This window comes from Oncorhynchus nerka, linkage group LG15 (assembly GCF_034236695.1).
Source record: "Oncorhynchus nerka isolate Pitt River linkage group LG15, Oner_Uvic_2.0, whole genome shotgun sequence".
NCBI classification, from domain to species: Eukaryota; Metazoa; Chordata; class Actinopteri; order Salmoniformes; family Salmonidae; genus Oncorhynchus; species Oncorhynchus nerka.
Window position 1 is genome coordinate 3216636 of NC_088410.1, and position 11426 is coordinate 3228061.

General features: G+C 48.6%; 1 protein-coding gene across 2 annotated transcripts; it reads right to left on the bottom strand.

The window, feature by feature from the left end:
• Positions 1-598: 598 nt before the first annotated feature.
• Positions 599-10206, bottom strand: LOC135559971 (uncharacterized). Of its 2 annotated transcripts, none has more exons than XM_065000883.1 (6): positions 9985-10206; positions 9035-9200; positions 7566-7757; positions 3759-3980; positions 2425-2587; positions 599-1199 (listed from the first exon to the last, which is right to left on the bottom strand). In XM_065000883.1, the coding sequence occupies exons 2-6, from the start codon at positions 9121-9123 to the stop codon at positions 1125-1127; spliced, it is 741 nt and encodes a 246-aa protein (XP_064856955.1). In that variant the 5' UTR covers positions 9124-9200; positions 9985-10206; the 3' UTR covers positions 599-1124. The 2 variants fall into 2 exon arrangements, with proteins under 2 accessions (XP_064856955.1, XP_064856954.1); XM_065000882.1 differs by having other exon boundaries at positions 2407-2587; positions 9985-10204.
• Positions 10207-11426: the final 1220 nt, after the last annotated feature.

Below are 11426 nucleotides of genomic sequence, written 5' to 3' on the forward strand. Positions count from 1 at the left end.
ACCACAGACAGATGTTGAGTCTTTACTCAGGGGCCACCTCTCTCAGCTTCATGACCACAGACAGATGATGAGTCTTTACTCAGGGGCCACCTCTCTCAGCTTCATGACCACAGACAGATGTTGAGTCTTTACTCAGGGGCCACCTCTCTCAGCTTCATGACCACAGACAGATGTTGAGTCTTTACTAGGGGCCACCTCTCTCAGCTTCATGACCACAGACAGATGTTGTCTTTACTCAGGGGCCACCTCTCTCAGCTTCTAGCTTCGTGACTACAGAGAGAGGGGAAATGTCAATCATTTCAAGCCTAGTTGAATACTCATGGACACGACTGACAACAATAACAAAACAGAATAAATTTATATTTTCTCTCTCTCACACACACACACACACACACACACACACACACACACACACACACACACACTAACACACACACACACAGACACACACATTACACACATTACACACATTACACACACACACACACACACACACACACACACACACACACACCTTTCCTCTGTATAATCATGGGAAGGGCTACAGAATCAGTGTTAAGTTCAAGACAGCCAATAAGAGTGAGTCATGATTCAGTGATACCATTGACTGAGTGATTCAGTGAATCAGTGATACAGTTTATTCAGTGATTCAGTTATCCCGTTGACTCAGTGATTCAGTGAATCAGTGATACAGTTTATTCAGTGATTCAGTGATACAGTTTATTCAGTGAATCAGTGATACAGTTTATTCAGTGATTCAGTTATCCCGTTGACTCAGTGACTCAGTGAATCAGTTTATTCAGTGATTCAGTTATCCCATTGACTGAGTGATTCAGCGATTCAGTGATAGTTTATTCAGTGATTCAGAGATACCATTGACTCAGTGACTCAGTGAATCAGTGATACAGTTTATTCAGTGATTCAGTTATCCCGTTGACTCAGTGATTCAGTGAATCAGTGATACAGTTTATTCAGTGACTCAGTGACTCAGTGACTCAGTGAATCAGTTTATTCAGTGATTCAGAGATACCATTGACTCAGTGACTCAGTGAATCAGTTTACTCAGTGATTCGGTTGTTCAACCCTTTCCTCACGACCGACTCCACTAAACGGTTCAGTGGTTGCTAGGCCGTCCAGCTCTTCTCCAGTTCCACCAACTCCATACCTTCACAGTAGGACCGAGGACGCAGCGCCCTCACCTGGACAAACAAACAAACAACAGCTTACCATCTCTCTAACTCTTCCTCTGTCTCTTTCTGTCTCTCTCCCTCTCTATCTCTACCTCTGTCTCTTTCTGTCTCTCTCTCTTCTCCCTCTCTATCTCTACCTCTGTCGCTCTTTCTCCCCTCTCTCTCTCTATCTGTCTCTTCTAACTCTCCCCCTCCAGCCCTAATAGGTGGTAATCTCTAGGTACCTCCCTCCTAATAGGTGGTAATCTCTAGGTACCTCCCTCCTAATAGGTGGTAATCTCTAGGTACCTCCCTCCTAATAGGTGGTAATCTCTAGGTACCTCCCTCCTAATAGGTGGTAATCTCTAGGTACCTCCCTTCTAATAGGTGGTAATCTGTAGGTACCTCCCTCCTAATAGGTGGTAATCTGTAGGTACCTCCCTCCTAATAGGTGGTAATCTGTAGGTACCTCCCTCCTAATAGGTGGTAATCTCTAGGTACCTCCCTCCTAATAGGTTGTAATCTCTAGGTACCTCCCTTCTAATAGGTTGTAATCTGTAGGTACCTCCCTCCTAATAGGTTGTAATCTGTAGGTACCTCCCTCCTAATAGGTGGTAATCTGTAGGTACCTCCCTCCTAATAGGTGGTAATCTGTAGGTACCTCCCTCCTAATAGGTTGTAATCTCTAGGTACCTCCCTCCTAATAGGTGGTAATCTCTAGGTACCTCCCTCCTAATAGGTTGTAATCTTTAGGTACCTCCCTCCTAATAGGTGGTAATCTGTAGGTACCTCCCCCCTAATAGGTGGTAATCTGTAGGTACCTCCCTCCTAATAGGTGGTAATCTGTAGGTACCTCCCTCCTAATAGGTGGTAATCTGTAGGTACCTCCCTCCTAATAGGTTGTAATCTCTAGGTACCTCCCTCCTAATAGGTGGTAATCTCTAGGTACCTCCCTCCTAATAGGTTGTAATCTCTAGGTACCTCCCTCCTAATAGGTGGTAATCTGTAGGTACCTCCCCCCTAATAGGTGGTAATCTGTAGGTACCTCCCTCCTAATAGGTGGTAATCTCTAGGTACCTCCCTTCTAATAGGTTGTAATCTCTAGGTACCTCCCTCCTAATAGGTGGTAATCTGTAGGTACCTCCCTCCTAATAGGTTGTAATCTCTAGGTACCTCCCTCCTAATAGGTGGTAATCTCTAGGTACCTCCCTCCTAATAGGTGGTAATCTGTAGGTACCTCCCTCCTAATAGGTACCGGGGTGGTTCTGTGTGTAGAGGATAGTTGCTGTAGCAGGGGGAAGGGTGTCCACTGGATGGGTTCTATGGGCCAGCTGCACACTGACAGGTCACTGGCTTTCCCAGAATCCAACACACACTCCGCCAGGCTGACCTCGCTGACCGCCCAGCCGTACTGGGAACTGGAGGGGAGAGAGGGAGGGAGGGGGAACCATGACAACGTTTTACTATAGTTCTCTCTCATACACCCGTGTTACAGTATGTGTGTGTTCTCTCTGTGTGTGTTCTCTGTGTGTGTGTTCTCTGTGTGTGTTCTCTATGTGTGTGTTTTCTCTGTGTGTGTTCTCTCTGTGTGTGTATTCTCTGTGTGTGTGTTCTCTCTGTGTGTGTTCTCTCTGTGTTTTCTCTGTGTGTATTCTCTCTGTGTGTGTTCTCTCTGTGTGTGTGTTCTCTGTGTGTGTGTTCTCTCTGTGTGTGTATTCTCGTGTATTCTCTGTGTGTGTGTTCTCTCTGTGTGTGTATTCTCGTGTATTCTCTCTGTGTGTGTTCTCTGTGTGTGTGTATTCTCTGTGTGTGTGTTCTCTCTGTGTGTGTGTTCTCTCTGTGTGTGTGTTCTCTCTGTGTGTGTTCTCTGTGTGTGTATTCTCTGTGTGTGTGTGTTCTCTGTGTGTGTATTCTCTCTCTGTGTGTGTTCTCTCTGTGTTCTCTCTGTGTGTGTATTCTCTGTGTGTGTGTTCTCTCTGTGTGTGTGTTCTCTGTGTGTGTATTCTCTCTGTGTGTGTGTTCTCTGTGTGTGTGTGTTCTCTGTGTGTGTATTCTCTGTGTGTGTGTTCTCTCTGTGTGTGTGTTCTCTGTGTGTGTATTCTCTCTGTGTGTGTATTCTCTGTGTGTGTGTTCTCTGTGTGTGTGTTCTCTGTGTGTGTATTCTCTCTGTGTGTGTATTCTCTCTGTGTGTGTGTTCTCTGTGTGTGTGTTCTCTGTGTGTGTATTCTCTCTGTGTGTGTATTCTCTGTGTGTGTGTGTTCTCTCTGTGTGTGTGTTCTCTGTGTGTGTATTCTCTGTGTGTGTGTTCTCTCTGTGTGTGTGTTCTCTCTCTGTGTGTGTGTTCTCTCTGTGTGTGTATTCTCTCTCTGTGTGTGTGTTCTCTCTGTGTGTGTGTTCTCTGTGTGTGTATTCTCTCTCTCTGTGTGTGTTCTCTGTGTGTGTGTTCTCTCTGTGTGTGTGTGTTCTCTCTCTGTGTGTGTTCTCTCTGTGTGTGTGTTCTCTCTGTGTGTGTATTCTCTCTCTGTGTGTGTGTTCTCTCTGTGTGTGTGTTCTCTCTGTGTGTGTGTTCTCTCTGTGTGTGTCACCAACTTGTGTGGGTAGACGGTGTTGAGGTGTGTTCCATTGCTAGGGCAGGTGGAGGCCAGGGACAGCGTATCGTCGTGGTAACAGCAGGTGCGGTCGAGCGCCCTCCGGTGTAGCAACTCGTCGGAGCGGGTGAAGACGGGGTTATCCAACGAGTCAGCTGATCCACCAACGGACCGCCCCCAGAAACGACCTGACAGCTCGTCAAAGTGGTTGAACCTACGGTAGCTAACACGCACGCACGCACGCACACGCACACGCACACGCACGCACGCACGCACACGCACAAAGGTCAATAAACCAGGTTATGTTATGATATCTATGACAAACACACACACACACACATACACACACACACACTCCCTCTATCGGAAGGGAGACGCCCGTGTTTTCACACCAGAAACAGGAAGTCAGGTTGGACAGGAAGTGCGATGCCAGGAAACAGAGAGGGTCAGTAGAGTTGTTTCTGAAGTAACTTTAGAACCTGGTAGTGGATCAGAGAGAGAGACAGTACCAACCAGAACAGAGATGGGTTGGATCAGAGAGAGAGACAGTACCAACCAGAACAGAGATGGGTTGGATCAGAGAGAGACAGTCCCAACCAGAACAGAGATGGGTTGGATCAGAGAGAGAGACAGTACCAACCAGAACAGAGATGGGTTGGATCAGAGAGAGAGACAGTACCAACCAGAACAGAGATGGGTTGGATCAGAGAGAGACAGTACCAACCAGAACCAGATGGGTTGGATCAGAACAGAGACCAGGATGGGTTGGATCAGAGAGAGACAGTACCAACCAGAACAGAGATGGGTTGGATCAGAGAGAGAGTACCAACCAGAACAGAGATGGGTTGGATCAGAGAGACAGTACCAACCAGAACAGAGATGGGTTGGATCAGAGAGAGACAGTACCAACCAGAACAGAGATGGGTTGGATCAGAGAGAGACAGTACCAACCAGAACAGAGATGGGTTGGATCAGAGAGAGAGACAGTACCAACCAGAACAGAGATGGGTTGGATCAGAGAGAGACAGTACCAACCAGAACAGAGATGGGTTGGATCAGAGAGAGAGACAGTACCAACCAGAACAGAGATGGGTTGGATCAGAGAGAGACAGTACCAACCAGAACAGAGATGGGTTGGATCAGAGAGAGAGACAGTACCAACCAGAACAGAGATGGGTTGGATCAGAGAGAGACAGTACCAACCAGAACAGAGATGGGTTGGATCAGAGAGAGAGACAGTACCAACCAGAACAGAGATGGGTTGGATCAGAGAGAGAGACAGTACCAACCAGAACAGAGATGGGTTGGATCAGAGAGAGACAGTACCAACCAGAACAGAGATGGGTTGGATCAGAGAGAGAGACAGTACCAACCAGAACAGAGATGGGTTGGATCAGAGAGAGAGACAGTACCAACCAGAACAGAGATGGGTTGGATCAGAGAGAGACAGTACCAACCAGAACAGAGATGGGTTGGATCAGAGAGAGAGACAGTACCAACCAGAACAGAGATGGGTTGGATCAGAGAGAGACAGTACCAACCAGAACAGAGATGGGTTGGATCAGAGAGACAGTACCAACCAGAACAGAGATGGGTTGGATCAGAGAGACAATACCAACCAGAACAGAGATGGGTTGGATCAGAGAGAGACAGTACCAACCAGAACAGAGATGGGTTGGATCAGAGAGAGAGAGACAGACAGTACCAACCAGAACAGAGATGGGTTGGATCAGAGAGAGACAGTACCAACCAGAACAGAGATGGGTTGGATCAGAGAGAGAGACAGTACCAACCAGAACAGAGATGGGTTGGATCAGAGAGAGACAGTACCAACCAGAACAGAGATGGGTTGGATCAGAGAGAGACTATAATAATAATAATAATAATAATATAATAATTTTGCATGCCCAATTTTTCAGTTTTTGATTTGTTAAAAAAGTTTGAAATATCCAATAAATGTCGTTCCACCTCATGATTGTGTCCCACTTGTTGTTGATTCTTCACAAAAAAATACAGTTTTATATCTTTATGTTTGAAGCCTGAAATGTGGCAAAAGGTCGCAAAGTTCAAGGGGGCCGAATACTTTGGGTGTGTGGTGTGGTGTGTGTGGTGTGGTGTGTGTGGTGTGTGTGGTGTCTGGTGGTGTGGGTGTGGTGTGGTTGGTGGCGTGGGTGGTGTGTGTGGTGTGGTGGGTGGGTGGGTGTGGTGTGGTGTGGTGTGTGTGGGTGTGGTGTGTGTGTGTGGGGTGGGGTTTTGGGTGTGGTGTGGTGTGTGGTGTGGTGTGTGGTGTGGTGGTGTGTGTGTGTGGGGGGTTGGGTGTGGTGGTGTGGTGTGGTGTGTGGTGGGTGTGTGGTGTGGTGGTTGTGGTGTGTGGTGTGGGTGTGGTGTGGTGTGTGGTATGGTGGGTGTGGTGTGTGTGTGGTGTGTGTGGGGGGTGTTGGGTGTGGTTGGTGTGTGGTGTGGTGTGTGGTTTGGTGGTGGGTGGTGTGGTGGGTGGGTGGTGCGGTGTGTGTGTGTGTGGTGTGGTGTGGTGTGTGGTGTGGTGTGGTGTGGTGTGTGGTGTGGTGTGTGGTGTGGTGTGTGGTGTGGTGTGGTGGGTGTAGTGTGGTGGGTGTGGTTGGTGTGTGTGTGGTGTGGTGTGGTGTGTGGTGTGGTGTGTGGTGTGGTGTGTGGTGGGTGTGGTGTGTGGTGTGTGTGGTGTGTGGTGTGGTGTGGTGGGTGTAGTGTGGTGGGTGTGGTTGGTGTGTGTGTGGTGTGGTGTGTGGTGTGGTGGTGGTGTGTGGTGTGGTGTGTGGTGTGGTGGGTGTGGTGTGGTGTGTGGTGGGTGTGGTGTGGTGTTGTGTGGTGTGGTGTGGTGTGTGGTGGTGTGTGTGTGTGTGGTGTGGTGTGTGGTGTGGTGTGTGGTGTGTGGTGTGTGTGGTGTGGTGGGTGTGGTGTGGTGTGTGGTGGGTGTGGTGTGGTGTTGTGTGGTGTGGTGTGGTGTGTGGTGGTGTGGTGTGTGTGTGGTGTGTGGTGGTGTGGTGTGTGTGTGGTGTGGTGTGGTGTGGTGTGTGGTGTGGTGTGGTGGTTGTGGGTGGTGTGTGTGTGGGGTGGGGTGTTGGGTGTGGTGTGTGTGTGTGTGTGTGGGGTGGGGTGTTGGGTGTGGTGTGTGGTGTGGTGTGTGGGGGGTTGGGTGTGGTGGTGTGGTGTGGTGTGTGGTGGTGTGGTGTGTGTGTGGTGTGGTGTGTGGTGTGGTGTGTGGTGTGTGGTGTGGTGTGGTGTGTGGTGTGGTGTGTGGTGGGTGTGGTGTGTGGTGTGTGGTGTGGTGTGGGTGTGGTGTGTGGTGTGTGGTGTGTGGTGTGTGGTGTGTGTGTGGTGTGGTGTGTGGTGTGGTGGGTGTAGTGTGGTGGGTGTGGTGTGGTGTGTGGTGTGGTGTGGTGTGGTGTGTGGTGTGGTGTGTGGTGTGGTGTGGTGTGGTGTGTGGTGGTGTAGTGTGGTGTGGTGTGGTGTGGTGTGTGGTGTGGTGTGTGGTATGGTGTGTGGTGTGTGGTGTGGTGTAGTGTGGTGTGTGGTGGTGTGGTGTGTGTGTGGTGTGGTGTGGTGTGTGGTGGTGGGTGGTGTGGTGTGTGGTGTGTGGTGTGTGGTGTGGTGTGGTGGGTGTGGTGTGGTGTAGTGTGGTGTGGTGTGGTGTGGTGTGTGGTGTGGTGTGGTGGTGTGTGTGTGTGTGTGGTGTGTGTGTGGTGTGTGGTGTGGTGTGGTGGGTGTGGTGTAGTGTGGTGTGGTGGTGTGGTGGGTGTGGTGTAGTGTGGTGTGGTGGTGTGGTGGGTACCTGCTGCGTGTCTGGTCTACTTTAGTCTTTATCAACATGGCTCTGTATCGTCGCACCGCCAGCCAGGCCACGGCGCCAATCAGTGTAACTATGGCAACCAGCACACCAAGGCACGCCCCCACCAGCCGCTGCTGCGTCATCCTCACGTCACAACGACGACCCATGAACCAGAAATGATCCCCCACAGGGCACCTGGAGAGAGAGAGAGAGAACACCTGGAGAGAGAGACAGAGCACCTGGAGAGAGAGACAGAGCACCTGGAGAGAGAGACAGAGCACCTGGAGAGAGATACAGAGCACCTGGAGAGAGAGACAGAGCACATGGAGAGAGAGACAGAGCACCTGGAGAGAGAGAACACCTGGAGAGAGAGACAGAGCACCTGGAGAGAGATACAGAGCACCTGGAGAGAGAGACAGAGCACCTGGAGAGAGACAGAGCACCTGGAGAGAGAGAGAACACCTGGAGAGAGATACAGAGCACCTGGAGAGAGAGACGGAGCACCTGGAGAGAGAGAGAGAGAACACCTGGAGAGAGAGACAGAGCACCTGGAGAGAGAGACAGAGCACCTGGAGAGAGAGACAGAGCACCTGGAGAGAGAGAGAGAGAACACCTGGAGAGAGAGACAGAGCACCTGGAGAGAGAGACAGAGCACCTGGAGAGAGAGAGAACACCTGGAGAGAGAGAGACAGAGCACCTGGAGAGAGAGAGAGAGAACACCTGGAGAGAGAGAGAGAGAACACCTGGAGAGAGAGACAGAGCACCTGGAGAGAGAGACAGAGCACCTGGAGAGAGAGAGAACACCTGGAGAGAGAGAGACAGAGCACCTGGAGAGAGAGACAGAGCACCTGGAGAGAGAGACAGAGCACCTGGAGAGAGAGACAGAGCACCTGGAGAGAGAGAGAGAGAACACCTGGAGAGAGATACAGAGCACCTGGAGAGAGACAGAGCACCTGGAGAGAGACAGAGCACCTGGAGAGAGAGAGAACACCTGGAGAGAGATACAGAGCACCTGGAGAGAGAGACAGAGCACCTGGAGAGAGAGACAGAGCACCTGGAGAGAGAGAGAACACCTGGAGAGAGATACAGAGCACCTGGAGAGAGAGACAGAGCACCTGGAGAGAGAGACAGAGCACCTGGAGAGAGAGACAGAGCACCTGGAGAGAGAGAGAGCACCTGGAGAGAGAGACAGAGCACCTGGAGAGAGAGACAGAGCACCTGGAGAGAGAGACAGAGCACCTGGAGAGGGAGAGAGAGAGACAGCGACAGGGAACCTGGAGAGACACTATCTTTCAATATATACATTTATTAGCATGTCTTGTGATGTCTCTTTTTACTGTGTGTGTGTGTGTGTGTGTGTGTGTGTGTGTGTGTGTTTGTGTGTGTGTGTGTGTGTGTGTGTGTGTGTGTGTGTGTGTGTGTGTGTGTGTGTGTGTGTGTGTGTGTGTGTGTGTGTGTGTGTGTGTTCTTACTGGCAGAGGGGTGGTTGGTGAGGGTGGTGGGTACAGATGCCCTGGTTGTGACAGTAGTCAGAGTGACAGACCGAGGAACAGACGGCCATGTGACCTGGTCTGGACAAACACTCAAAACCTGCTGCAGGGCAGTTGAACAACCACAAGCACACATCATCCTGCACACCTGGGGGAGGAGGAGAGGGAGAGAGAAGGAGAGAACGGAGAGGGAGGGAGAGAGGAGAGAGAGGAGAGAACGGAGAGGGAGAGAGGGAACGAGAGAACGGAGAGGGAGAGGGAGAGGAGAGAGGGAGAGAGGAAGAGAGGGAAGGAGAGAACGGAGAGAGGGAGAGAGGAGAGAGAGGGAAGGAGAGAACGGAGAGAGAGGAGAGAGGGAGAGAGGGAAGGAGAGAGAGAGAGAGAGAGAAGAGAGGGAGAGAGGAGGAGAGAGAAGAGAGGGAAGGAAAGAACGGAGAGAGAGGGAGAGAGAACGGAGAGAGAGAGGGAGAGAAGAGAGGGAAGGAGAGAGCGGAGAGGGAGAGGATGAGATAAGAAGAGAGGGAGGGAGAGAAAGGAGGGAACGAGAGAACGGAGAGGGAGAGGAGAGAGGGAGAGAGGAAGAGAGGGAAGGAGAGAACGGAGAGAGGGAGAGAGAAGAAAGGGAAGGAGAGAACAGAGAGGGAGATTGAGAAGAAAGAGGAGGAGAGAAGAGAGGGAAGGAGAAAAAGGAGAGGGGAAAAGGAGAGAAGAAGAGAGAGATTTTTTAACAAAAAGCTTTGACCAAAAAGCTAATTAATAGTTGAACAGTTCTGAGGATCTGGAGAACTCAAACAGGGCAGGCTTTGGTTACAGCCCAGCACTAACCCACCCAATTACACCGAGCAAGGCCTTGATGAGCAGTTCATTGGTTGAGCAGTATTAGTGCTGGGCTAAAACAAAACCTTGCACCGTCTGGCAGACCCCTGACTCACCTCCCACAGTGACGTTCGTAACCTTTGACCCTCTGACGCTCCGCCCCTCTCTGACAGCCTGGGCCAATCCGGTGCGTTCCAGCAGAGACCCCGCTCCTGATACGCCCAGCCAGGCCAACGCTCCCGAGGTCCTAAACACCACCACACTCTGCACCGCTTGACCGCTAGAGGACAGTTTAATATATTAATCACACTCTGTACCTCTAGAGGTTTAATATATTAATCACACTCTGTACCACTAGAGGTTTAATATATTAATCACACTCTGTACCACTAGAGGTTTAATATATTAATCACACTCTGTACCTCTAGAGGACAGTTTAATATATTAATCACACTCTGTACCACTAGAGGTTTAATATATTAATCACACTCTGTACCACTAGAGACAGTTTAATATATTAATCACACTCTGTACCTCTAGAGGTTTAATATATTAATCACACTCTGTACCACTAGAGGTTTAATATATTAATCACACTCTGTACCACTAGAGGTTTAATATATTAATCACACTCTGTACCTCTAGAGGACAGTTTAGAGGTTTAATATATTAATCACACTCTGTACCTCTAGAGGACAGTTTAATATATTAATCACACTCTGTACCACTAGAGGTTTAATATATTAATCACACTCTGTACCTCTAGAGGTTTAATATATTAATCACACTCTGTACCACTAGAGGTTTAATATATTAATCACACTCTGTACCACTAGAGGTTTAATATATTAATCACACTCTGTACCACTAGAGGTTTAATATATATTAATCACACTCTGTACCTCTAGAGGACTAGAGGTTTAATATATTAATCACACTCTGTACCTCTAGAGGACAGTTTAATATATTAATCACACTCTGTACCTCTAGAGGTTTAATATATTAATCACACTCTGTACCACTAGAGGTTTAATATATTAATCACACTCTGTACCTCTAGAGGACAGTTTAATATATTAATCACACTCTGTACCACTAGAGGACAGTTTAATATATTTAATCACACTCTGTACCACTAGAGGGTTTAATATATTAATCACACTCTGTACCTCTAGAGGTTTAATATATTAATCACACTCTGTACCACTAGAGGACAGTTTAATATATTAATCACACTCTGTACCACTAGAGGTTTAATATATTAATCACACTCTGTACCTCTAGAGGTTTAATATATTAATCACACTCTGTACCTCTAGAGGACAGTTTAATATATTAATCACACTCTGTACCACTAGAGGTTTAATATATTAATCACACTCTGTACCACTAGAGGTTTAATATATTAATCACACTCTGTACCTCTAGAGGTTTAATATATTAATCACACTCTGTACCTCTAGAGGTTTAATATATTAATCACACTCTGTACCTCTAGAGGACAGTTTAATATATTAATCACACTCTGTACCACTAGAGGTTTAATATATTAATCACA

What these genes read in the sequence shown, in the direction of transcription:
- LOC135559971 (XM_065000882.1), bottom strand. Translation starts at nt 9,123, where the DNA reads ATGGCCGTCTGTTCCTCGGTCTGTCACTCTGACTACTGTCACAACCAG. An exon ending in CACCAACCACCCCTCTGCCA is followed by an intron (nt 7,758 to 9,034) that starts GTAAGAACACAC and finishes CTCTCTCTCCAG; the next exon opens with GTGCCCTGTGGGGGATCATT. An exon ending in CGGTACCTATTAGGAGGGAG is followed by an intron (nt 1,200 to 2,406) that starts GTACCTACAGAT and finishes TTGTTTGTCCAG; the next exon opens with GTGAGGGCGCTGCGTCCTCG.